The sequence below is a fragment of the Emydura macquarii genome, unplaced genomic scaffold (genome assembly GCF_026122565.2).
Source record: "Emydura macquarii macquarii isolate MOO-44397 ecotype Brisbane River unplaced genomic scaffold, CSIRO-AGI_Emac_v2 contig_450, whole genome shotgun sequence".
NCBI lineage: Eukaryota > Metazoa > Chordata > Testudines > Chelidae > Emydura > Emydura macquarii.
In genome coordinates, this window is record NW_027130587.1 from 4,662,048 (window position 1) to 4,688,799 (window position 26,752).

At 48.7% G+C, this 26,752-nt stretch overlaps 1 protein-coding gene across 3 annotated transcripts in view; it reads right to left on the reverse strand.

The window, feature by feature from the left end:
* The window catches only part of SH2B2 (SH2B adaptor protein 2), a 64,387-nt gene that overhangs the window by 843 nt on the left and 36,792 nt on the right, over window positions 1-26,752 (reverse strand). For 2 of the 3 annotated variants that reach the window (XM_067537830.1, XM_067537831.1), the window contains 7 exons: window positions 25,869-25,970; window positions 19,402-19,493; window positions 12,838-12,932; window positions 10,974-11,159; window positions 10,040-10,233; window positions 5,714-5,885; window positions 1,693-3,268 (listed from right to left, as the gene is read on the reverse strand). In XM_067537830.1, the coding sequence (XP_067393931.1) occupies window positions 2,955-3,268; window positions 5,714-5,885; window positions 10,040-10,233; window positions 10,974-11,159; window positions 12,838-12,932; window positions 19,402-19,493; window positions 25,869-25,970 (1,155 nt within the window). In that variant the 3' untranslated portion in view covers window positions 1,693-2,954. Of the gene's footprint in view, window positions 1-1,692; window positions 3,269-5,713; window positions 5,886-10,039; window positions 10,234-10,973; window positions 11,160-12,837; window positions 12,933-19,401; window positions 19,494-25,868; window positions 25,971-26,752 lie in introns of those variants that run through there. The other variant, XR_010917963.1, reaches the window with a different exon arrangement.

The window sequence follows — 26,752 nt, forward strand, 5'->3', positions numbered from 1 at the left end:
AAACAAAGCAGGTCTATTTCAAACTCACTACCTAAGAAAACTCGCCTTTCTCTGCAGCACAGGGTGTCACATGTTTGTATATTGCACAGGCTCCTCTGTATATGACACCCAGATTGGGCAGCTGCACATGCAAATAAAAAACCCACACCAAATCAAACCCCTCCTGCTGTCCCTTCCCAGGACACAACTAAGCGCGGGGGACAATTAATGAAAAAAAAAGTGGGTGTGGGGGTCACAGGTTTAAACAAAGGGAACTAGAATTGGCTGTAAGCATAGGGGGATGAGCAGACACTGAGGAGGGGGCAGAGTTCAACTGCAGGAAGAAGGCTCCACTCCCCCCTCCTGCCATGCTGCTTCAGGAGCACAACCCTTAAACAGGTGGTGCAGGAGGCGGCAGGCAGGCCCAGAAGACCCATTCTTTGCCTTTGTAAAGGGGGCTACAGGAAGAGGGGGAGATGTGGACACATTTTGCTGGCTCAGGAAAGAAGTTACCAAAAAATCCCAAAGGAACCCTTAAATGGGACTCAAGGCCTTGTCTACATATACACACAAGTTGTGCTGCTTTAACAACTATAGTTAAAGCTGTGCAACCCTCCCTAGTGTGGACTCTGCTAGACTGGTAGACAGGTGCTTACACCACATAAATTGTTCCCATATGGGAAGAGCAACAAGATATAGTGTTATAAGGCACCTTTAATAATACCTAGATCTTATAGAATACCTAGATCTTTTCATCGGTAGATCTCAAAGAGCTTTACAAAGGAGAGGTCAGTCTCATTATCCCCATTTTACAGATGGGGAAACTGAGACACAGAAAAGGGACGTGACTTGCCCAAGGTCACCCAGGAGGCCAGTAGCAGAGCTGAGAATAGAACCAGTCCAGTGCTCAATCCACTTTGCCACACATGCACACTAGAGGTGTACTGGTGTAACTATTTCAGTTTAAAAAACAAACAAAACAAATACACACACCAGGCCCCACCTCACCAACTTACATAATTCTATCAGTACAAAATTGGTGTGTAGACCTGGCTTTAAGTGTTAGCTCTCTGCCCAGGGGGAATTTAATTCGGCCATCAGTACATATTTTTTGTTTTAAATTAAAACCAAAAGCATACCAACTGAACACAAGTTATTTTATCTATGAACACAGCAGGAAACAGGCTTCTCTTTTCTCCAGCTCTCTCTTCTTAGGCAGTTATTTTTAATGGACAATATTTTCAAAAGTGCCCCCTGATTTTTGATGCCTTAATTATGGAGAGCCCAACCAAGCACCTGAAATTTTCACTAACTTCTAATAGAGGAAAGGGGGCCTGGTCTGTCTGAAAATGAGGTTCCCCGGGCCTCTCCAGATGGGAAACCAAACACTGGAGCACCCCCCCCCCCAAAAGTGACCACTTGAAAATTTGAGCCAATGTCATATTTTAAAAGATCTGTTGCTAGGGGATGGAACTGATTCAACGTTAGCCGAAAGGGGCATTTATAGTCTTGTTCCTCTTAGCAACGACAATAGAATTTACAGAAATTAGCCATGACTGGGATCCATCCAGGAACTTTCACATTGATGTATGTGAGTGTCAGAGAGTGAGCGTGTGTGTGTGTGTGTGTGTGTGGGGGGGGGGGGGGGGGGGGGGGGGGCACACACGTTACCAAGAAGCCATTGACAAACAGGGGGAAGTTCAGAGAACACAAACATAAATAATTAGGGCCTCGAGAGATGGATTTAGGAGGAAATACTAACAGAACTCCACAGATACAGGCTGGCTAATAGATGACAGAGGCAGGAGGATTTTATTCCATCCCACAAACAGCTGTAGGATTTTAAAAACCAAGACGGAAAAGGAATTATTTCGAGTGGTGCCCATAGCTACATCTAGCAGTAACAGGCTAAAGTGAAGAAAGTGGAAAACATGGGCTGGATCTCAGGAAAAGCCTCTGACAGCCAGATGCATTAGGCTGTGGAATAATCTCCCCAGGGGACTGGAGGAAGCCCCCTAGTTTGGGACTCGATTGGACAAACCCCCTAAGTTTTCTGCCGCAAATAATCCTGTAATAGCAATGGAGAGGGACCATATAGTCTGATAGGTCTTTTCCATCCCTGACTGAAGTGTGCATGGTCATGTGCTGTGTGCTCACAACAAAACTACCTCGGAGAGATTTGTCATTTGCAAGGTTACCTCAAAATGTTCTGAGCCTGCAGTGTCTTGTTTGCAGAACTCAAGGTAATTATCCCTGAAGGGAAGTAACCATTTGAGGTGACCTTGACTACGTTCCAACACTGGCAACGTCTAGTCCTCTCCATCAAGGAAATGCCAGGAGATGCTTTCACTGTAGCTCAGCTGCGGGAAGAACAATAGAACCGCTGCACTGTTACTAGACCCAAGCGGGAAGTACCGATCAGACAGCAGACAACGAGAGAATGGCAGGCGAGGCTTCATAGGAGGAAAGGGAACAGACCACAAGCTGACAAGGGCAGACAGCAGGCACTGCTGGCCCTAGAACTGGCCCCTTAATGGCACTGACATCTTTGGCCTTCTGAGCTCAGAGCACGAGTCAGCTCTAGGGAGCTGCTAATGTGTTCGGTTGGGACGTGCCCATTACACACGGCTGCCGGCCTGGCGAGTCACTCATTGTTCAAACCATTCTCAGAGCTGTGAGGGGGACAGAGAACAGCCTAGGTCCCTTGCTGGTGGTGGAAGGAGTTGGTGACTCTCGACTGGCACCAGTGAATCGGCCGCTGAGGCGAGGGGCATGCCAGAGAGTTGAGAGAGTGAGGACAGCCCATGGCTTTGGCCCATGGTGATATGTAAATATCCACTTGGGGCTTGGAGATCAGTGCCAGGGCTGGGGAGCCAGGTGCTCATCAGCAACGGCACAACCATCCCCATGAGCCGTGGCCCCATCGGTAGGCAAGGACACCCCACACAGAGGGCTGGCCTCCACTCTGTGACCCCTCAGTAGAAAGAATATTGGTTCTCAACCGCCCTGGTCCTGTTGCGCGAGCCGTCACTCTCATGGTAGTCCTCCGCGCTCACACTGGGCGACTCCAGCAGGCGCTCGGTGCTGTTGCTGCGGCTCCGGGCGCTGAGGGTCCCCTCCATTCGGTGGTACAGAGGATGGCTAGCAGAGGAAGAAGAGGTGACAGCCCCCTCCAAAGGCGACGCAGGCTGGAAAGGGCCTGGCACAAAGCTGGAGAAGTAGTGTTGGGACAAGAGGTCGCTCCTGCAGCTGGGCTGTTGGGAGGCAACAGCCGGGGCAAGGCTGGCGTCTGCAAGGCAAAACACAGGAGTCACATGTACATGGAGAATACACGAGGGCAAATGTTTTACAAGCAATTCAGTGCTGGACTGACAGCCCTGGAGAGAGGAGTTCTCCATCCCTAGGGCACATACAGCTCAGGGACGCTTGCCCCACACAGCCCTGCCAATAAGTTTTACACTCATATGGCACCTGTCATCAGAGGGTCTCATGTGCTTTACACAGGAGAGTGTCATTAGCCCCAAATTACAAGTGGGTAAACTGAGGCACTCATTGGGGTCTTGCCCAAGATCACCCAGCAAGTCAGCGACACAGTCAGGCCTCCAGAACTGCTACAGTCTTTCACCTCCTAGACACCAGGCGGTGTGGTCTCTCCTGACCTCAGACAATTGAAATATGGAGCCAGGTCCTGGGAGTGGCTGTGCTGTGCTGGGAAGGGCAGAGGCAGTACCGTGATGGACTGCTCTATCGACTAAGGAGCTAGCTCATTGTCTTTGCCCATCTCGCAGCAGGCAGTCCCTCTGCCTGCCCCATACACAGCTCAGATAGCTCCAGGCTGTGGATGCCTCAATTTGGAGGCCCTGTGTGTTGCTAATACAGCAGGGGACTCAGAAGCTGGTGCAGCTGAAATGCCTTCAAGGGGAAAGGAGAGAACAAAATCTATGGAGCCAAGAGGCAAGGGGGGGAGAGTGCAGAAAGTGTCAGTGCTGTGACACTACCCCTTCTACCTCCAACTGCACAAGCACTCTGCGGGTCTGGATGGGACGCGCAGCCCATTGCCCTCCCATCACCTCCGGACGGCCACTTGGAACAAGATCATGCCCATTAAGTTTGCATCATCTTGAGCAGATTCCCATTCAGTGCTGTGGAACCCCTTGTAGCGAGCAGGTGGTGGGAAGGGGAGGATTACAACTGGTGTGGGGACTCCTGGCAGCATGTCCTCATCTGAGGGATTGCGGGGTGTTGGGGGCCGGGTGGCAGCCCAGAGGCACTGGGACTCTGCACAGATCTGGTGGCTCCCCAGAAATCCAGGTAGGTCTTGGGGGACTGGACCCCCTGGCCACTTCCTGTGCAGATGGAAGGCAGCCTGTCTTCCCGGGAAAGGACTGGGAGAGAACCTGGGGCCCGTATTAAGGCTGTGTAGGGGAGCACAGGCCTCTGTATCACACTGAGGCCCCCATTGCTGCCTGGGATTGCTCTTCTGAGGAGTGGGTTTAAATGCATCCACCCTACTCTAGTTTGAAGGCAGCACAGCCCCAAATGATCACACCCCTCGGGACACAAGGTGCTCAGGGATGTCGCTCTGTTCAGCCCCTCAAGATCTCCTGATCAAACGCTTGGACACATTGCCCATGAGGAGCTGCTCTGTGCCTCAGCCCACTAAGTTCACAGGTGCCACCTAATTGCACCTCCAGTGACTTCACTCTGCCGGTCTCACTAAGTATGTGCAATAGGCCATTCAGCACATTCCTTATCACCAGAGCAGAAAACACACTCACCGGCCCTCAGAAAGCTCTCCTGCTACTCACAGATACACACACACACACACACACACACAGAGCTCTGCAAAGCCTCTGCCTCTTTTAGATTTGCTATATAGGGAGGGAAGCAGGCAGCACCTCTAGTGGTTAGAGCAGAACACTGAACATCTGTTAGGCCAGGCACACTGGTGAGTGGTTGTCCGCAGGGACTGAACCTGGGGCCCAAACCTAAGCCACTACTACCTGAGCTAAAGAAGCTAGCTCTTCTAACCAACACTGTAGCAGGCTTATCAACCTCTATATGCAGCCCAGCCACAATTAGATGGGGCAGAGTGGGTTACATCCCAGATGCTGGGTTATTATTCTAATCCCTTGCTGTATGATCTTGAGCAAGTCAATCTTCCTAACCCTCAGTTTGTCTCTCTGTAAAATGGGGATAATGTTACAGACCCACTTCCATGCAGTGCTTTGAGGACCCTGGATGAGAGGTACCAGACGTTGTTATACCATGAAAGTGCTCTCTGGAAATTCGCCCTCAGCCCACATCAGAGGGTGCCAGCCTGTAAGGCCGGGTTGGTCCTTCTGGCTAGGGAACCTTGGCTATGGTTCCTTCTGGAGCCAGACAACACCATTCCTCAACTGGCTGTTGGCCAGAGGAACTCAAGTGCTGAGTGAAATGCTCCTAACTCCACTCCTCAAGGGTCAGCATAGGGGCAACACCTTAGCACAGCTTTTGGGAAACAGTATTGGAGGTGAAAACCCGAGACAGAGAGAGAGAGAGAGAGTCTTTTTTCTTTTGGATGTTTGTAGGATATTAGAAAACCTGGTACAAACACGTTTCTCCTGGAGATGGGCCTGAACCTAAAGTCCTAGGGAGATTCACATTCCGATCTGAGCTCTGGCCCATCTCCAGCTCTCCTGACTCATCTCCTGTGCAGGATCACGAGGGTGGCCACATTAACCGGGTGACCTACCAGACAATGGGCCCTGCACCACGACATAGCTGCGGAGAGTGATGTCAGCTGAGCCGCCAGACTCCAGAGGGATGGGGTGGGTGTGGAAATGCCGCAGCATATCGAAGATGGTCTGGAACCAGAGGTGCTGCACGTGGCACTGGCCGTTCTCGTTCAGGGACAGTCGCAGGTGCTGCAAGAGAGGAGTGCGGTGAAGCAGATGGGTCGGCCAAAGGGCAAGTCCACTGCAGCAGTGGATACTGACGCAAGCATTATTTCTGCCGGGACACCACACATGTCTTGTTTCCTTCGTGTGCTGGATAGAATGTTTACAGCATCCTCAATCCAAAAGCAACTGGTTATCTACAAACCAAACTGTGTTTTTTCCGCTTTGCTAACGATTTGGCTCAAAAACAGGAAGATCTCACGTTTCAGAGCATTTCACGTGAAACTGATTGGCTGCCAGGCAACAGTTGCTATGATCCATTCAGAAAGTGTCTGGTCGAGGAAGTTGGCCTTTGGGGTTACCAGCAGCAGTATTCTTTGAGAAAGAGGGAAAATAAAAAAGCAAAGCAGCTTTAAAAAAATCTGGAATAGAGACTGCACAAAGAGAACATAAAGCAGGGAGCTTCTGCTCTGCTGCCTTTCATTGAGACTTGTACTTCCAGCTCCATGCAACCTGAAGTGAAACTGAACTGCAGTGCAAGACATTTGCTGGGAAGTCAAGGGCCATTTCCTTTTAGTTTTACCTCTGGGGAAGTATTCTTTATAAACACTGCATGTTTAAATTGCCTTTCTATGTAGCAAGTCCCTCTGGTGAAGTATGAGGTTCATCTGCACAGCTCCTACCGAACAGGGGGTGCGGGAGTGGGTTGTTTATTAATAAGCCCAGGAGATTTAAAAAGGACACTATGTAGTGTGCCCCTGGTGGAGAGGTGACAAGACTTGGCTGCAATGAACAACAGGATTTCTATTGAGGTTGCTGGATACAGACAGATCTTAAGGTTCTCTCTGGCTCTCCTAGCTGCCAGACCAACTAACACAGCTTGTGCTGCCCAGTGTCACTGTTTTGGGTCTCCCCTCAGTCCGGCCTGGGCAGTCACGGAAGGAACTGCTGACTCCCAGCTACACTTCTCTCCACCCAAATGTTTTATGCCATCTTAGCTCTGGTAGAAGATGCCAGATTAATAATTGTGGGAAATGAAGCCCAACATTTAACTGCAGCAGCAATGGCATATGCTTCCTGGCTGGGCTCGCTGCTGACGGGTCTCAACCCAGAGCCCAAGAGGGCAGTTCACGAGTGGCATGGCAGTTCTAGCTGCAGTCAACCCGCCGGCATGAATTGCAAGGAAGGCTTTTTGTGATGCAAACAAACCAAACAGATGTACGTGGTTGCAAAACACCCGTTGCGACAACAGCGTCCTCTCTTGGGGCCTGATCCTGAGAGGTGCTGAGCACCCAATGTTCCCTGAAACCAGCTGGAATTTTGAGTGCTCAGCCGGCTTCAGGCCTGTCATGACTTGCCAAGGCTAACGCATGCCATAGAGACACCCCCTTCAGCCCGGCAGAATTGGGAGTGCTCAGAGCTCCCTCATCCCTAACCCATTTCAGGAATGGCTCCATTTCCCTTCCCTGCCACCCCAGCCTAGCACAGCCCTGCCATTTCTAATGCAGAGAGAGGACGTGCACTCAACTCTGCCACCAAAACCTGACAGGTTTCTACATCATTGAACCCCCTCAGACATCACCCACAGCACCATTCAGGCAAGTCCATTTTGCTTTCACCCCTCAGGCTGGGAAACTGTTACCAGCACCAAAGGGCTAATAGACCTCTCCACAGGAGATTAATTAGGGGCGCCTAATTGGATGTGGACGCCTGCAAGAGTTATTGCTACCAAGCCACTCAGGCTGTCCCAGCATTTAGGGCCATCGATACCAAGTAGACACAGGACTAAGAATAAAAGGGAGGCTTTTAATTCAGTGATCCCAAAGCACCTTAGAAAGGGAGCCAAGTATCAGCCCAGTTTTGCAGAGGAGCTGGGTGTAAAGGGGTTGAGTAACTTGCACATGGTCACCCAATGAGTCAGTGTCGGAGTGGGGAATAGACTGCAGATCTCCAGAGCTGTCCCCTCATTTAAGTACAAGGCCCAAGTTCTTCTGCTGGGATCTTGTCTCCCACTGGACAATTAAGCCTTTCCCTGGCTTGCAGGCTAGAGGCATCTTATCGCTGCTGACCCATGGCTATGGTGCATGGCACTGTAGAGTTAGAGCAGCCATGTTATGGAGGAACAGACTGCAATGGGTGCTGGGAAATCTCATGAGACAGAGTCACATAGTCCATGCTTAATCTGGGGCACACGAGTCATACACCGCATAAACAAGGGTCTGCATTAGACACACACAAAAAACCAACCAGCCAGCATGAACAAAAAGGCTTTATAAAAAAAAAAAAAAGCAGGGCTTGCTCTGATCTTTCTATTGTGATGTTCTTGGCAGGCTGGCACTAACGCAAGGAGCTGCCAGCATTGTTTCTTTTAAAGCCTTCCTTCCTTAGCAGAGCAGCAAGTGCTGTCAATCTTGTGAGATGCATTTTAGTGGTTCAGCATTTCCACTCCACCAGCTTCGTTTTCTGAGCTGCCAGACCGAGTGAGAGCCCTAGACAGTGGCTGCATTTCTCTTGGTGGGCGTTAACGCTCGCTTGGGAGCTGAGCCGGAGACTAAACTGCGTGGGCTATTAGCAAAGTGGGTGGTTTAGGGTCCCCTGAGGGCATTTGACTATCTGTTCATTAGAGCTGGGTCTGGCAGGGTCCCCTCTGGCAGTATCTTGAGCCAACAGGAAGCTTTCACTTCCTCCCACACTCTAATCCTCCAGGCTGCTCTAGTCTCTTTTGCTGAGCTGCTCATTCACTCTCCTCTAGCAGCATTATTTCCCACTGGCTCGCTGGGCTGCTCTAGGTGGCTAACATCCAGCTTCCTTTATTGCTCCCAAAGGACCCTGAGCAAGGGGAGAGGGTTGGTAGCCCCAGTGCTAAATTCCAGTTCTGGTAACCACCTGACAATTCCTTCCTCACTTTCAGTTGGACACAGGATCCTCACACCGCTCTCTGGATATGTCTACACTGCAGCCAGAGGTGTCATTCCCAGCCCAGCTAGACATATGCATATTAGCGTTGATCAAGCTGCCATACTAAAAACAGTCGTGTAGCCGCAGCAGCACAGGCAGCAGGAGGGACTAGCCACCCTGAGTACTAGGCCGTCTGAGACCTAGGTCCATACTCGGGCTACTGGCCCATTCCACCATCCACGCAGCTGCAGCTATGTTGTTATTTTTAGCATGCTAGCTCAAACAATGCTAGCACACCTGTATTGACTCGATGTACCCCCTGTACTGACCTGTAGCTCATTATTTCTATGCCCTGTTCAAAGCTGTTAGTGTTCCATCCCAGAAATGCCTGCACTTCAGTGATGGGTGAGCTGATCCCTGTTCATTACATAGGTCTCCATCTTGCCTTCAGATACAAGGGTGTCACTTCCACTGAAGTCAATGCGAGCTTTGCCTAGAGAATCTGCAGGCAAAACCAGTCTGTAGTGTTGCACCCTAGTAGAAAGGGTACCGGACTGGGACTCAGGGCACCTGGGCTCTATTCCTGACTCTGCCATTGGCCTGCTGGGGGACCTGAGGCAAGTCACATTCCTCCCTGGGCCTCAGTTTCCCTATCTGTAAAAAGGGAATGATACTGTCCTCCTCTGTAAAGTGCTTTGAGATCTAAAAATGAAGAGCGTGAGGTATTGTTATTAGTAGTAGTAGTTTGTGGAGGGCTTTCAGGCCTCTGGATAAAAGGCCACGCATAAACGTCAACTCTTTTCATTCCCCTTATGCAGCACAGAACTAAAGAGATGGAAAATCACTGGGAGACAGGATTCCTCTTCCTGTCCTGTCGTAATTTGTTGTATAGCATGGCAGTGTGTTTTAAACAGCTGCTGTGTGCCTCTGCAGAGGTGGCCACATTTCAGCCGCAGATTAAATGGATCCTTGTACATCATTCGGGGATGAAAGGCGCTTTCAGGGGTCAGAGGATTACTCGTGTTTGAGGGTCTCGGCAGTCCCCAAAAAGCCCAGGCAATAATGACACTTCTGAGCATCTCTTTAGAGTCAGCAGAGCAATGCTGTTTCAAAGCCACACTGCAATCAGATGGGTGGGCCAGACAGGCATCAGCACCGCCTCCTCGTCCCTGTCTCCCTGACGCTGAGGTGGAAGGCATCAGAGAGCACAGTGGATAGGAACTGGGTGAGTACTAGTGCAGTTCTAAAACAAATGAAACAATCAGCATTACAATGGTACTTGCCTTTGCTTTCCCCTGGAAGTTAAAAGTCAACACATATTCGCCTGGTCGAGTTTCACTCTGCCGAATGACAAACAGACCATGACTCCTGGTCCCACCGAAGAGCACCAGCTGGGCAGCTTTGATCCGTGACAGCGTCCCATGGAACCAGGGGAAATCTGAGAGGTTGATCTCCACTTCTGTCTCACTCTCCTCCCCTGGCACAGTTGGAAAGGGGTAAAAGAAAGACAGTTTAGAGAGGGAAACCTTTGTCTTTAGAAAGGGACAGCAGCATCAGTAAATAGACTTGCAGGGCTCTGGCAGAGAAAGTTTTAGCTATTCCAGCAGCCAGCAGGACTAGGACATCATGTTGCACACGCTGAAAAGATGATGTCCGAGGCAAATCCAGATGATCGTGTCTGAAATGTGCAACCATGTAGCTAAGCAGGCTGGCTATTGGGTGGCTGAGTGGTTCCAATCAACTTCCACTGACAGAGAGGCCGGGCAGGGCAGAAAAATGCTCACCAGGTAGCAGTGGTTAGGAAAGAGGGTTTCTATATTAGACCAATGGGATCTTCTGGCTTGGAGCACCAGGGCAAGGTTAGAATTGAGTGCACTCATCCCTTCCTGCCTGCATATACAGCCCTACCATCACCACCTCCTCACCAGCTTTATTCCTGGGTCCACACACACCCCTTTTTGCCACCAGGCACACCCACCCCGTGTCTGGGCACCTAGTATACATGCCTGTCCCCATTAACACCCCTTTCTTTAATTTCCCACCTCCACAGACCCTTCTCTCTAATCAGAATGTCACAGTTCTACTCGGAGTTTGCTCAAGAGACCCATGTTTCGCAGCAATGGGATTTCTCCCTTTTCTTCTATCAATTGCGACAGGTGGAGCAAATCAGCTGAAAGGTGGCCAACTGGACTGCCACCCCCGGAGCTCTGCAGATACCTGCTAAATGACTGCCAGTGGCTGGCGACTCCAGAGTCTGCAGGAAGTTTTCCAGTGGTACATGGGCCAGGTGTTCTCCTGAGGAGTCCCTGGCCCTGCCATGCGGGGCTGAGATGACAGTGGCAGCGGTAGGGATGGCCGTGTGGTTGGCAAGCACAGCACATCTGTCGGGAGTCCTGTGCATACCTGAAAGGAATGCACATGTTAATGGCTTAAAGCTCAGAGTTTCTCTGCAAAAAATCAATCCACAGACCCCTGTCACAGACCCACAGAATTGGTGCTACACCCTCAACTTTGGAACAGTCTCATGGACGAGCCCCTTCAATGTGCCAGGCCCCCTGAGGGGTCTCACTCGTCCTTCAGGGTAGGCCACACAGCCTCACCGCCTTGTGAGACTGAATCTCTGAGGCTTCCGCTGTCCTTCTTCATGCCACAAGCTCTGCCCAGCGAGTCCAGCTGAGACAGGCTCCTGGCAGAGACTTGTACACCCCTCAGGGAGTAATGCACCTTGCCAAGTATTGACAGTGACACTCAGGCAGTGTTGTCAGAACAGTCGGGTGTATTAGTCACCTGGAACACAGCATAGGAAGTCCTGAGGTAAGCATAGAGAAATGCGCGTTAAAGCATAGCCCGGTCTGGTTAGTCCAGAGGCCCAGCCAAGCTGCAGTGAACTCTATTTTCAGGCTGTCTGTCTGTCTGTCTCAGTCTGTCCTCCTTAGTTCGTTCCCAAGGGAGAGAGCCCCCCGGCTTCCTCCAGAAGCCAACACTTTATTTCTCCACCTCACACCTTCCACTCCTTTGTTCTCAAGCTGGGATTTTTGCTCGGCTTCTCTGCTGAGAGGTGGAGGAACTCCATCTCCCTCTGGGTGACAAGGGTCAATGTCTTTGTGACTGGGTTTCCCACTGATACAGGGTCGAATTTTCCACTGCTATGGTGTCTGCCTAGGCCAGTCCTTTTTAGTGAGCCATTCAGGCTGACACAGCTAGGCAATGCACACACACACCTTGATCTCTTAGCCTGCCCTGAAGGTCAACTTAGTCCTCCCCCTCACCGCTGGGTAGCCATGCAAAACAGGGGAAACTAAGGCACACAGAGGATTCATAAAAATATTACAGAAAATGTCCATGTCAGTAATAACGTCTGCTCCCATTAGAGACAGAAAGGTACACAGTCAGCTGGTTTAGTCTGTAGGGTTAGCTAGTGCCAGTTTGGTCGCCTGAGGGGCTGCAGTCTTCCATTTACCCAGAGAATGGGTCCAGACAAGCGGAGCCACTTTAATCCTTCTCTACATCACCCTGCCAACATGCTCCAACCCTGCCCCGGAAGGACAGCCTCTAGAAGCAACAGAGGGTAGTGCAGTCTCAAACCGTGTGACCAGCAACAATGGTGCCATGATGCCTTGGCGGGAGCTGGACGGAGACCCATGCTCGTCTCACACACAGCAAAGCAAAGAGAGCAATGAGGTTTTGGTCAACAGAAACAGGCCAGATTTGAAGCGGGCCCCAGGAAGCCAGAGTCTCCATGTGCTGTTCTCAGTCCCTTGTGCCCTCCATTTCCGTAGGGATAGGCAGCAAGTGAAGTCTGCTGGGATCAGGCTAGGATCAGCTGCTGGCTATAAGGGGTCCTTCCCGCTATTTTAATAGAGTTAGAAGGGCTGGATATTTGACCTGCATCTCTGGTGGGTCAGATTGGGGTGGCTGCATCATGAAGGAGAATAGATCCTGAAGGAGAGCGGAGTCACTCCATTTGATGATCGTTTCTTTTGTTGTCAACTGCGTTCTCGCCTTGAAACCCAACGCAACACCACAAGATGCCCAACATCTGAACCCAACATTTCTGGTGATTTTGTCTAGGTGTTCTTACCATCAGCCAGAAATTCACAGCTGCAGGAGGGTACCCTGCCCGGCAGGCAGGTTCCCTGCACACAGGAGGAAAGTTCAATATCATCTCCGCTGTCCCTGTGAGGAAAAAACAGAGCAGATGGTCATGTGTGTCACTAAATGGCTCACCAGTGGTGGGGGCAGGGGAATTTCCACTCACAGGTAGAAGCTGTGGTTCATCTGACTGATCTTATAATTCTGGGTAAATTCTAGCTCTTAAAAAGGCTTAAAGGCTCTTAAAAATGGATCACATTTCTAGTGCTAATTGTTTGTTCCTGGAAGACCAGCAGAATTTACACATGCAGTCTATCTGCAGCAACTAAAGGCCGATTACAGAAGCATGTGGCACCAGGATGGACTTCAGGAGCCAGAGCCCTGTACAGAAAGGCAAGCCCATCCTGCTGATTCATCCTGCCATCTGGGCAGTATTAGCCCCACTCAAAGCACCTACGGAGCACATGGGGTTAGTGCCAGAGGGATGCTATGCCTTGCTTGCCAGTTGTTGTGGTGATGCAGGCCAAGCTTCCATGCTGGCTAGTAATGGAGGTGACTTGGAAGCCATTTGGGTTGGAAGCTGAGTTCAAAGAAAGCATCTGGGACTGAAAGGATGGGGGCAGGCAGGGGAAGCAGAGCAGGTGGAAGCGATGAAGGCAGGCCAGTCCCAGAGGTGGAGGAAACCAGTGTGGAGATGGAGGAGCCAATGTTTAGCATCAAGGGGTGGAGTGGGAGCAAGACAGGCCTGGTGGATAGGGAGACAAGGACTCTTGGTGGTGGCAACAGCCAACCCAACAGAGGGAACATCAGACAAAATGACCCCCGTGGAGCAATGCCTGTGCACATCCCTGCCAATTGGCTTACTCCCCCTGTCAGTCACAGCTGTGCCCACTCCTTTATTCGGTTACCATTGCAATGCAAAACATCACGCTCTATTTTTAGCCTGGGTGCTCCCAATTGCCCATTGTGGTAAGAGGCGCACACCAATCTCTCTTACTGTTGCAGCAACAACCTCTTGCTTAACCAACTGCACACGTGCTCGCAGGCAACTCAGGAAGTGGTTTGTGCTCAGCGGTAATTGTTTGGGAGGGAGCTGCTGAATTATTTAGTGATCAACTAATGAATCAGCAAAGCAGAGTCATTCAGCTGCAACCCTTAAAAAGTCTACAGAAACGGTGTTGACAGGGCACTTACGAGACGGTTTTCGATTCAAACCTTTGGCAAAAGAATCAAGCACAACACACACATGATGAATGAAAATTCACTCCTGGCGCTGTGTGCGCCCATATGTTAAATATCTCATTGCTATTTGTATTACAGTCGGGCAAAAGGTCCCAGAGGCTAAATCAAGATTGTGCTAGGCTCTGTGTAAACATGAAAGAGACTCCCTGCTCCAAAGAGATCCACTCAGACTTGGCAGTAAGTTTATTTCAAGTGTTACTCACCCACAAGACACTAATCGAACAAAAGTTGAAGCCCCCAGCCTCTCATCTTTCTTCTCCCAGATGAATCAGAGAACATGATTTTAGCGGGGTAGTGGAGGTGGTTTGTTCTTCCTGCCCTCACACTGCAAGTTCCCCACGCTTACAGCACATACCTAGGTGCTGCCATCCCAGTACAGCTCTGCAGAGAGCTGGAGAGGGGTTACATTTACTCCAAGACGAGTTCTGTGCTCCTTTAGTGGAAAACTGGGGTGTTCTTGCTGCTGGAAAATTGGTCACTGCCTTCCTAAACTGTAGATCAGCCACTTACACAATCACTACTTAAGGGCTGCTAAGGAAGGGGAAACACTGTGCTTAAATATGTATTTGGCTGTTAACGGTGATGTGTCGTGAGGGCTGGGCAGCAGCATGTGAGCTGAGAGGCCCCACAAAGAATGGGAAAAAAACCCAGGGGGCGAAAACCACATGGGAATTGCCTGGAGGTCAAGGCATTGGCAGATCTGGGAAGAAAACTGCTTTATAAAACTCCTTACTAGAGATGTGCTAGGCAGTCATGTGGCTTGGCCTGTGCTAGTGAATTCAAACCCTCTGTCTCCCTTTAATTAATTCATATGGTGGCTTAAAGGAGCAAACCCTGGCCCTTGAACACCAGGCACGTGAATGATGAGTTCAAATCCTCTTCTCTGGACTCCATGCAGGAGAAACTGGCTGAAATTCAATGGCCTGTCTCATACAGAGGGTTAGACTAGATGATCTTCTGGCCTTAAAAAATCTTTGAATCCCTGGGAGAAGGAAGGGGCTACCTCTGGGCTACTCCACAGGGCTTCTCTGCAGTGTGATGGGGGCTGCTCCAGTCTGGATCGCCGGGGCTCTGTGACATTGGCAGCAGGGCAGATAGAAGGGCCTTCCCTCTTCATGCTTGCTTTGGTGCCTGTTATTTGAGGAGTTCCAAGCACTTTACAAACATTAACTGAACCCTCACAACCCCCACAAGAGGCAGACAAATCTCATCCCCATTTGCAGAGGGGGGGAGGGAGAAACTTGAGGTATTAAGGCTAAATGATATGCCCCTGGCCACACAGCAAGTTGTGGCAGAGCCCAGCATAGACCCAGAAGCCCTGACTCCCAGCCTCCTGCACTAGCTGCTGGACTGTGTTGTTTTCTGTAGGATGGTAGTTCAGACCAGTGCATAAGTTTAAGAGTCAGCAGGCAATAAGAACTTTAGCTCCCTCAAACTCCCAACAACTGCAGGATCTGGGATGGGAGGTGAAGTTCCAATGAAGGGACCTTCTGTGCACTTTGGAAAAGAGGGCATAGTTGTAATAGTGCCTAGTGCCTTTTCATCAGCAGATCTTGAGGCACTTACCAAAGGAAGTCACTGTCACCATCACCATTTTACAGATGGGGAAACTGAGGCACAGAGCAGGGCAGTAACTTGCCCCAGGTCACCCAGCAGGCTAGTGGCAGAGCTGGGGATAGAACCCCAGTCTCCTAAGTCCATCTCCCTTGTGCACACTGCTTAGAGAGGATAGAGCCAGTGGGACCAATGTGGAGATGGTCAGAATTGAAAGAGTTCCCTGGCTCTATTTTAAGGGTGCTGCGTGTCTGCAGATGCCATCTTTCAGAAGGCCACAAAATCCCATGTCTTAATCACTAGGGAATGGGAAGCTAGTCCCAGTATCCTAATTATACTCCACTTTGGGAATTAATGGAGCTGGCTGGAAAATGACAAATGACTTTTGCAAAAAATGTTGAAACATCAAAGCGATTTTTGTTTTGAAAGGTTTGGAACGGACCCTTGGGCCTCCCTCCCCCAATTTCTTCATGAATTTTTTTAATCATTTGTATGAAAAATATTATCAAAATGCTTATCAGCGTTTCTTTTTGTTTATGGGAAGCCCAGTTGTTGATGAACCAAAAATGTTGATGATGGATTTGATTTATTTTTTTTTAAAGGGTCATGCTGCCATTGGGGCGTGGGGGAATGGTGGGGGTGAGGGTGAGGGCGAGGGCAGGGGTGAGGGTGAGAGGGAGAAAGAAAAATGAAAAAAAAAAAAAAAAAGTCAACGATTTTTTTCACAAAAAAATACTACTGTTTTAACAAAAGCCCATTTTTCAGTAATAACAAAAAATCTTTTCATTCCTAAAATGTTGGCCAGCTTTAGTCATTGTATAACCCACCAATCTACTGCCCCTGCAGACTGGGAACAACTTTCAAACACAGCGGACTGGAAGAGAAATACGGGTGCTAACCAGCAGTCATCTCTGTGCTGAAACAAGGCTGCTCACACTCCACCCACTCTCCCAGTGCTTGTGTGAGCCACTGCTAGTGTGTGTTAGGGGCCCCCCTCTATGCCTGAGCCACAAGGGAGCTGAGCCTGTAACAGTCAGCAGCAACAGAGACTTTTAGAGCTTCTACTTTTAGCTCTGGAGGTCCCAGTTCAAATCTCTGGTGTGTCAACCAACATGGTGGCCATCATATAAGTGGGAGCTTCTTTGTAACTGGAATCCAAGACTGCTTGCATGCAACTAACCAGTGAGCTAGTCACATTCTGCCTGCAGCTACAATTGGATACCGCGTTTGTCTTCACATCCTCCCCTGTGCTGTTGTGGAGTGCTGCTTTCTACTGTTTAAAAAGCTGCTGCACTCCAACCCAGAGATGGTTGGGTTTCACTGATGGGCAGTGGTTCCCGTGTGTCCAGCCTACAACTAACTGGTATCCATTAGGTTGCAAGATGCCATAGAAATATAAGATATTGTCTTACTCTCACTGAAGGATTTAGAGGGAAAAAAAACAACCAAGGCTGTACTCCTCCAGAGATCACAGAAAAGGCTAAAGTACCTTAACAAACATCTCGCAATACCAAATAGACGTATTTGCTTTGCCTTTATCAGCCTTTCTGCAGCATAAGGCTCCATTCTCATTTCAAACATGTCTGAAATACTAAGCTGTTCACAGGGGGAAAAAAACAAAAAAAACCCTGACTCAGATGTGAAGGGAGGAACTGTGAAAGGTGAGTCTGTTGGTTTTATTGAATCACTGTCTTCGGAGCACAATGTCTGTGCTCTGCTTCCCTAGAAAAAGTATTTGGGAGCCCTCGGCTGAGTGTGCCCAGTCCACAGAAGGGTGGAGATTTAATGTCAAGGGTTTTGGTGCAAAAGGGCTTTTTAGGAATCTAGAGGACCATGTTAATGCACTTTGGTCACTGCCCTGCAGCTTGTAAAGAGTGTTATCCAAGGGCTAATATAAGAGATGAGAACCAGGATTCTTGGCTCTGCCACTGCCATGCTCTGACTCTGAGCAAGTGACTTGACATCTCTGTGCTGTCTCCCCATCTGTAATATGAGGGTAGGGGGTCAATACTTTGCCTCCCTCGCAGGAGTAAGGGCCCTGATCCAGCAAATGGGCATGCACGTGCGTAACTTCCAGCATGTGGCCAGTCCTGCAGCCATCCCAGGGACCCTTTGTGGGTTTGAAGCTAACCACTAACATAAGTATTTGTTGGATCATGGCCTGTGTTTGTAGAGTGCTTTGGGATCCTCCGACGAATGGAGCTCTAGAAAGGAAAGATATAGTTTCATTACTAGGGTCCGAGTGGTTCTTCCTGTTTGTGGAGCAGTGGTCAGGAACTAATGTAGCCATCCATCTTAAACTAAGTCCATAAGGTATAAACTCTGGGGTAAAAATGTTAATGGGTTGGTTCTCTTGCCGCCACCACCAGGTTCAACCCTTTAAGACATGTGCGCTATGGCCTGAATTTTTCAGAAGGGCTCAGCACCCAGAGTTGGGGCCAGCATTTTGCAAGGGCTAGACCCAGTGCATCACTGTGGGAGCTGGTGGATACTGACCAGGCCTGAAAACCTAGCCCTTCATCCTCTTGACATCAGCCTTTCTGAAGGTTTTCCAGCACCATAGAGTGCCATGTAGAAAAGTTGACCACAAGTGGGTCCTTGGGAGGCAAATATTCCTTTGTACATCTCAGGAGCACTCAACTAGGTGGCTTCTTTCCGCCCCTACCTCAGTGACTTCTGTCTCCAGCAGCTCAGTGGGCAAAAGGTCCCATGTGTTTGGCAGTAGTGCTGCTGCCCCTCAGGCCAGCTCAGTTCCTTCTGCAACTTTCAGCATTGCCACATCTGATGCCAGTTACGGTGCAAGGCAGTTGAGAACGTTCCACCAGATTTTTACACGTGCGGGGGGAGGCCCTGTGGATTCTATTCAGATGGCCCAGCCAAGGCAATGCAGCCATGGTCACGGAGATGGGTATCGCTTTGGGTTTGCAAGCTCGTGCTCAAACCTATTGCATGGTTTTGATTTTTGGTTCCCAAGCGGCCACGTTGCTTCTGAACAAATGCCATTCATTTCTGTTTCCTTGGCCATTTGTCCTGCACTGTGATACACACTGCAGATTGTGCCTGTTTTGCACCAGAGCCGGGAGACAATGCCCACAATCCCAGGGGATACGATGAAATTGTTGTATGATTGCTTTCCGTAAGCACGAGGCAGTTATGTGACCTCCCCTGTCCCAACCCAGGACTTCTGTGTCTGTAAAGCTCTCCTGGACTGTGGGGGAGCTCCCCATCTCTGGCAGAGTTAGAGTCCTTCTCTAAGTCCAAAGCCCATGAACATCGCAGCCCTGAATTTGAATGCCAGTGTTCAGGACACTTCCTTATGGATATTGAAAAGAGCAGATACCAGATGCCAGCTCTAGCTCTGAAACCGTAGCATCAGTCCATTCACAGGAACAGAGCTCCAGTACAGCATCTAGCCATGCCACTCTCAGCCATCACCTCTGTCTGTGGTACTTATTACGGTAATGGGGACCAGGAATCTGAGCACCTCCCAATCTTCTTAATGGATTTATCCTCACAACATGCCTATGTGGTGAGGCAGTGCTGTTATCCCCATGTTACAAATGGGAAACTGAGGAACCAAGAGACTAAAGGACTTTCCCCGGCCACACAGAATATTTGTGGCAGAGCAGGGATTGAATCCAGATCTCTTGGGCCCAAGCAGTGCTCTAACCATTGGATAATCCTTCCTCTTCTGAGAGAGAGACACAGAGAAGGACTTTTTGAAACAGGGAGGGCAGCTTCCTCAAGTGAGCCTTACCCGGGGTCTATGCAGTCCTGGATATCAGCCACCCAAGAGTGTTTCTGGAGAGAGTCAATGGTTTCCAGGATATACTCAGCACCATTCTCCACCTGAATAGGGAGGAAAGGGTGAAGGGGGGGAAGACAGCAGTCAATTTACAATTCCTTTATCAGTTTGAATTATGCGCTTCCTCAATTTGTCACTCACCCAGGAGACATGAAAGGAGAGGAAAATTAAGCCCCTGTTTAACAATCAGATGGGATCGTGGAGTTAAGTAAATGCTCGTATTACACCTTCATCCACCACTGTAATGCAGCCACCTCTCTGGTGCACACGGCAACTGTTAAATACCTTACAGCACATCAGTTCAAAATGAGAAGTGAAGGAGAATATCCTGTCCAATAGAAATTATGATAGGGGAGGCAAGGGGGAATTTTAAGGCGTTTGAACATAACTACCTAAACTGGAATTAGACCAGAACTCTGGGGCTATCATTCTTACTTTTGTGAAATGTGCCAGGGGATTTTTAATGGATCCAATGGTCATGACATCAGTGTAAAGGCTCATCTAAAAAAGATAGCACACGTCTAACAATTCCCCAACACCACGCTGGAACATTAGCTCAACACTGACTCAGAAGGCAGAGTTGATCCACCAGCATCACTTCTCATAGCACCCCAGACTTTTTCTGAAGGTCTCCCTTCTACATACTGACCAGGCCCAACTCTGTTTGTTTTACCAGATCAGATACCATAGTGAGAGGCAGTATGGCCAAGCCCAACTGTCTGAAAGAAAATCACAAATCAGCTCCCCATCCCACCAAGAAAAAAAATCATGAGATTATCTTAAAAATCATGAGGTTTTTTTTAAATGTAATATATTTTAATTCTTTGTTATTTCTCATCCAGTTCCCAAGCTTTTGTCTGCCACCATGTGTGCTAAAAACACACTTTAAAATATGGCATGCTGACATTCTCATTTAATAACATGACTCCAGGAGCTGGGGCTTTAAGTAAAAACATCAACAATCACAAGAGGTGGCACATCTGCAGAAGCTAGGGCTGGAAGGGGCATCATAAATTACCAAGGAGAAGCTCTTGAACCTCTGGCAGACTTTTCTCTCCACCATTCCACCCCGCTGAGCATGTCATATAATCTGTTACCCTGAGTGAGCCAGGCCTGCCTTCATCCAGTTAGGTATCACATAGCTAGCTGAGACATCCTATCAAATGAGCCTAATCCTATTGCACCCAAAATAAACAAGCTGTAGGATGAGCTGCCAAAGATCTTCTCAAGGACTCCAGTTAGAGCTGGACAACAGCAAGAGGTATGAATCTGTCATCCACCAAGAACCAGACAAGTGAGTGCTGTGAATTAGTACTGCCACCCCAGCAGATATGCCTAGAGTGAGCCAGAGATCACTCTGTTCCTGCACTTTCCCCCACATTCAGTGAAATTGACACCTACACTTTATAAGAACTAAACACAAAATATGCCTGGAAGATTTGGGGATTCTTTAACAGTTTGAACAAAAGGAAGAGAAACAGAACACAGTGTTTAGCTATCTTGTGAGGGACTATTTTTCTTCACAGTGAAAGGAAATGTAAGCATACAAAAGGGAACTCTCATTTAAAGGGTGTATAATAAATGCCTTTTGGCTGAAAGGAGAGACAAAACTTTGCAGGACCAATTTACAGTAAAGCTGCTCTGAACTAGAGTGGAAGGTTTTCCGTTCACAAGTATCTACATTTCCTCTTCCCTCTGTCATAAACCCACGCACTGCATACTGCTGACACAATTACTCCATACGTCAAACGCACGTGGGAAGCTGACAATGGAAGCCTGCTGCGTTAGCTCAAAGACTACAGACCTCAGCCACCAGAGGAGAGCTCCAATAGCCAGCAGAGGGCTGGCTATCTTTGCTGTGAGTCCAGCCACTAAATGAGGCAACATCACTCACTTCCCCTCTTCTTCCCAAAAGACATCTTAGCACACGTGCGTCATCTGGTCCAGCTAAATTCACTACACATTTTCTCACTAATTCTTTAGACAAAAGAGGTTTGTGGGAAGATCGCAGCATGTAAAGGAGAGGAAGGTGCTGGCTCTGGGACGTTGCAAGGAATCATTTAGTGACCAGCACCCCACCAAGTCCAGAAAAGTCAGCGCACCTTTTAAACACTTCCCCTTGCTGAGGAGACAGAGAGCAGACTCTCAACAAGCAATTACGGACTTTGAAATTAACAAACCAAATAAGCCCCTGGGAGAAACAGAAACTGAAGCAAAGGGAAGAGCTGTTACTGTTAAGGAATAAATAGGAAAATTTAGGAGAGGAAAGAAGGCGCATTAATCTGGCTGCTATCCCAGGACATGATTCCACCTTGCTCATCACCTCCCTTGCTCACTCTGGGAAGAGAGAGAGAGAGCGCAAGAACCTGCCCTTCCTTCCTGCCCCCCGCTCAGCAGAACACCAGATATGAAGTTTTGTTTCTCACAAATGCCCTTTTATCCTCTTTGACAAGGAGTGCGCATGAAGTCTGCATAAGTTACACCTGTCAAGGAACCGCCATCCAACAGAAAAAACCATTTCCACGGCAACTTCTGTGTGCCATGGGGCATCTATTCAATTCAAAGAGCTTTCTTAAAGGCCTGTTAGGCAGTGGGATGTGAAGTGCCATGATTTTAATCAAACTACGGTAAAGACAAAAAGATAACCTACGACACTCAGTTTCCCCCTTGACATTTATCATTGTGAAAGCTTTAAACAGGCTCATCCACACATGCAAACTGGCCTCTGCACTCTTCCTTTGAAAATATGCTTTAGGCAAACCCTGGGGAAGAGGGGTGATTTAAGCAGCAATGGACGGGGGCGGGTGTCCGTGGCTTTCATAGTGGAAGTGTTGAGCACATCAGGTGTCTAAAACTCAGATGCATGCATAAAGCTAATGGGAGTCATAGAGAGGAATCCCTTGCTGGACCGTAAGTTAATGTTCCTTTCTTCTGCAAGGTTGTTCAAATGTCACTTGGGTATCTCTAACCCAGCATGATTTGCTGCAAGGAAGGCACAGTCTAGGGTAAAATCATCCATGCAAACAATATTTTCATCAATATTTTACATTAAGTGCAAAACTGAACTCAACCTTAAAACTATGGAACAGCAACTAACCCTTTCCTTAAATGAAATGCAACAGCCATCAGGTCACCAAGCTGGTCCTGATGTCAGACAGGGAGCTAGGACTTGGTTCTGTAGCTCTGATGGTAATAAATATAAGACAGCAGCACAATATCTCCTGGCATCCCACTGGGATATTAAGTTGGGTTCTAACTCAGAGTCAGTGCCAATAGTAATAAGACATTGCATTGTTCTAGCTTCTCATGCCCCTGATCCCCAATTGCTTTGCCAGGAGAGGGAGCATTATTGTCCTCCTTTTAAACGACAAAGGCACAAGGAATGGAAACAACTTGTCTCAGGTTAACCATATACTTTGGGCAGAATAGGGAACAGAACACAGGTCTCCAGCCTCAACCCACTAGACCAAAGCTGCACCGACTTGTGGGTTTGAACTGGGACCAAGACCAACATCTCCTGAGAGGGCCTGATCCTGTGATAGCCCTCTTCCAATTCTGGGGTCTTGTGTAGTTTGAAGAGTTCAGATAGACAGCCGAATATCTGGATGCTCATAGTGCTTGCCCAGCCCTGAAACGGATGCTTGTGCACTGAAAACATATGGCTCTCTCCAATCACTTATGCATGCTAACCTCCTGGCTGCAGTGTTAAGCGCTTCTGATCAGGCTCAATGGGGAGCGATAGTCCATTAACACAAACATCCCTTAGAGAGCAGCTGATGTGAAGTGGCAGCCGCATTAGTCAGACTGAAGCACTCTCCTCTAAAATTGTTTTGAATTTTAACTCAGCATTCATCGCGTGCTTTCGTGCTGCAGCCCTGGACCAGTGCACTCATGCATTGAGCCAGATTCCAAGAGTTCTGTGTTTTGGGGACAGGAGGAGGATGGGGAGCCTGGATGGATGGGAATGAAACTCAGCAGCAAAAAGGCAATGCTCAGCTCCTGCTGGCAGAGCCGCCTCCCAGTTCAGCCTGCAGCACAGACATTTTCCACCCCTCCTGCTTAGACCCAGTGGGATGAAATCCCTATTTGTAGAGAGGGGTTGTTAGCAGCAGCTGCCTCCAGCATGCTGTACAGGATAGTGCAGCAAGCTAATTAATTATATTATATGGAGAACTCTTCTCTGGAGTTTCTGTAGCTAGAGAGAGGGACAGACTTTTAATATCTGCTCTCCCCCAGACTCCCATCTGCTGTGTATGATTCCTCATCCCTAGAGGCCATACAGCTTCCAATGCAAGTGAGGCTCCCACAGATCAAACAGCATCTGCCAGCCCTTTATTGATAAAACCATCACTACACTCCAGTGGCCTATAAACAGCAGCACTGACATAACAGTGAGGGAGCTCCCCAAGACAGGAAGCATGACTAGATTCCCCTTAGGGACTGTCTCTGGATTTGGATGAATCCCCCTTTCCCAGCCAAACAGGGCTGGCTGTCTAACAAACCCTTTTTTAAAAGGAGAGAGCCTCTTCTATAATCTCTCTATGGAGAGAATGCAACCAAAGACCAAATGCAGCTCCTGTAAGGGAGAGGACAAAGCAGATGATCTTTTAGTGTACTATTTGTCTAAAGGGCCCATTGTTCCAAGCACTATCCAAACACAAAGCAAGAGACAGTTCCCCAAAGAGCTTCCAGACAAGGCAGACAAAAGGTGGGAGGGGAAACAAAGACAGAGAGGGGAATTAGCTTGCCCAAGATCACAGTGCCAGAGCCAGGAGTAAAACTCAGGGCTCCTGAGTCTTCATCTGTAGTTTTACTGCTGGTTAGCAGAAGGAGCAAGCAATTGCTATTCGCCTATGATGGACTAAAAGAATGGAAAACCCTAGCTGATCATCCAAATGCAACTGCCAGCTAGTGCAGGAAGACAAGCACAGGAGCAGATACGAGGGGCGCGTGTATGTCATTAATTGTTGGGGAATTTTAAAGTGTAGTCCAACTGAAAAGCAACTTTGCAAAATGGCACCAGGACTGATCAATGGCATATTTAGTCTCCAATCTCCAGGCTTTGCTGTAAAGTATTAATTTAGCTCTGCAAAGTCAACGCAGCTCAGAAGGAGCAAGCAGGATTCTGTTCTGACTCATGCATCATCAACAGAATTGTTACCCAGATTCCAGCTGCAGAATCTTTGTTGCTAGAAACTACTATTGTAACAGTGACAAAAACAGCAGGCTGGGAACTTTCAGGTAAGGTGGGAAGAGCCCAGCTTAACTGGCAGATCCCAGGTTGAGTTTACAGAGGAGATGTGCATAGGGAAAATGCATCATTTTACTTGTGAACTGAGCAGATCACTTTAGGAGTCAAAGAGGGGGAGAGAGAGAATCATATACACAAAGAGGCCTACAATGCCATTGTTATAGCCAATTTCCAGAGCAGGACAGCCCTGAGGAACCCGAGGAATTCCTAGTGCATGAATCCAGCATCTCAGCATCTCCATTGCACTGGAATCCAGGATCAATTGGGAGGAAAAATTTAGATAGAAAAAGGTGAATGAAAATCACTAGTTCTTTAAGATGAGTTTATTGGCTGGCCCAAAAGCCACAATTCCACAATCAAGAAAGAAAACAACTGTTTAAGGGTATGTCCTCACTGCACACTAAGCCTGGACTCTGATTCAGATTTCAGCTCAAGACACTCCTGTCCACACACAAATCCATCTGATTCAGGTCAGCAAGCACTCAGGACTGGGTCCTAGGACCTTGCTGGGGGGGAAAGGGGGGTCAGAGCCCGAGTCGCCTTGTCATTTTGCAGTGCGGATGCAGCTCAAGTGCAGACCTGAGTGAAAAGGGCTGCATGGTGCAGTATAGAAGTGTTAGCATGGCTGAGAGACCCAGGTTCAGCAAATGTAAATCCAGGTTTACTATGAAGTGTGAACACTCAGGTGCAGACCCAGGTCCCACAAGTCTGGGCTTAGTGTGCTGGGTAGACATACCTTAAGAGTCTCCAGCACTGTTATCAGTTCATCTCCCCCTTCCACATACCATAAGGATGGCTGTGGAGGAGGAACGGCAAGAGACTAACGCAACAGGGCAGCTGACTGTTAAGATTATACTTGTATGCTACGTTCAGGAGTGGAGTAAAGCACTAGAGGATCTACAGGACCTGCATGCAAAGAGCTGGCAGTGGCGTGGTGCAAAGCTCATTGCTGCCAGCCTTCTGCAGGGAGGAAGATACACGCCATGGACACAAAGTGCCCTTCGTCCCCCAGTCATCTCACCGCATAATTGGAGGGAAGGGTGCAGGCATCTGATCTGCATAGAATCACTGGCTGCTGGGAAGTGGGGAGGAGAAGCCCAGCGCTTTGATGGTGGGTTCAGTACAGTCTCAAGACATCCAGGGTGCCTTACTAGCCACGTAGCCTTACCTTCAGCACAAAGGTGTTGTCTTTGTCCGGCATCTCCAAAGGCATGGTCGTCCGGACCTCAATGATGGCTGAAAGTGGGATGCTGACCTTAGGTTTGGAAGCCTGGAAAAAATAAGAGGAATGAACAGTGCCTGTGAAATAAAGTTCTCCCAGTGGATGATACAGCCCAGTTTACAGCAAAGCATGCTCTCTCCCCAGTCTGAGCAGTTATTAAAAAAAAAATTGATTTCCCTCATGTGCCTGATAACTCCAAGATCTTTTAATTAAACCAAGAGACGCCCCAGTGGAAGATAGGAGAGTTAGTGTATTTCGCTGCCAACCCGCTTCCTCATTTCAGTACCTGCTGACATTCCAGCTCTGCTGATTACATTAATGTCTCTCTCCTTTTTTTAATCTCTCTCTCTCTCTTTATTGAGATGCACTGTGAAGAAATAATGCTATCTGATCAAGAAAATATTTAGCGTGCACAAAAGGCAAGGGGAGTCAGAGCCAGGAAAGGGCAGCTGGATGGGAATGTGACAGTTCATCTAGAACAGAGATAGGCATTTCAATAGGTACATGAAGACGCATGGGCTTTGTCTATTATAGGGAAGTTTGACAAAAAATTTCCCCATGGGGCTGCTACTGGCTCAGCTGCACCAGTAGGAGCCTTGGTGTGGTTGCAGCTCTGGTGGCTTCCAATTTTCAACACGGCATGCCAGAGCCCTGTCTGCACTAGGGGTGCGATCGCTGGTGTAAACTGACGTAGCTCCACTGCAGCCATCTGAGTTACCCTGATTCACCCCATCAAGAAGCTCTAGCCCTAGGATACCCCCTGGAACAGATGAACTGGCAGCAGCACCAGTGAGAATCTGCTGCTAAAATGCCTTAATGGAGACACGGCC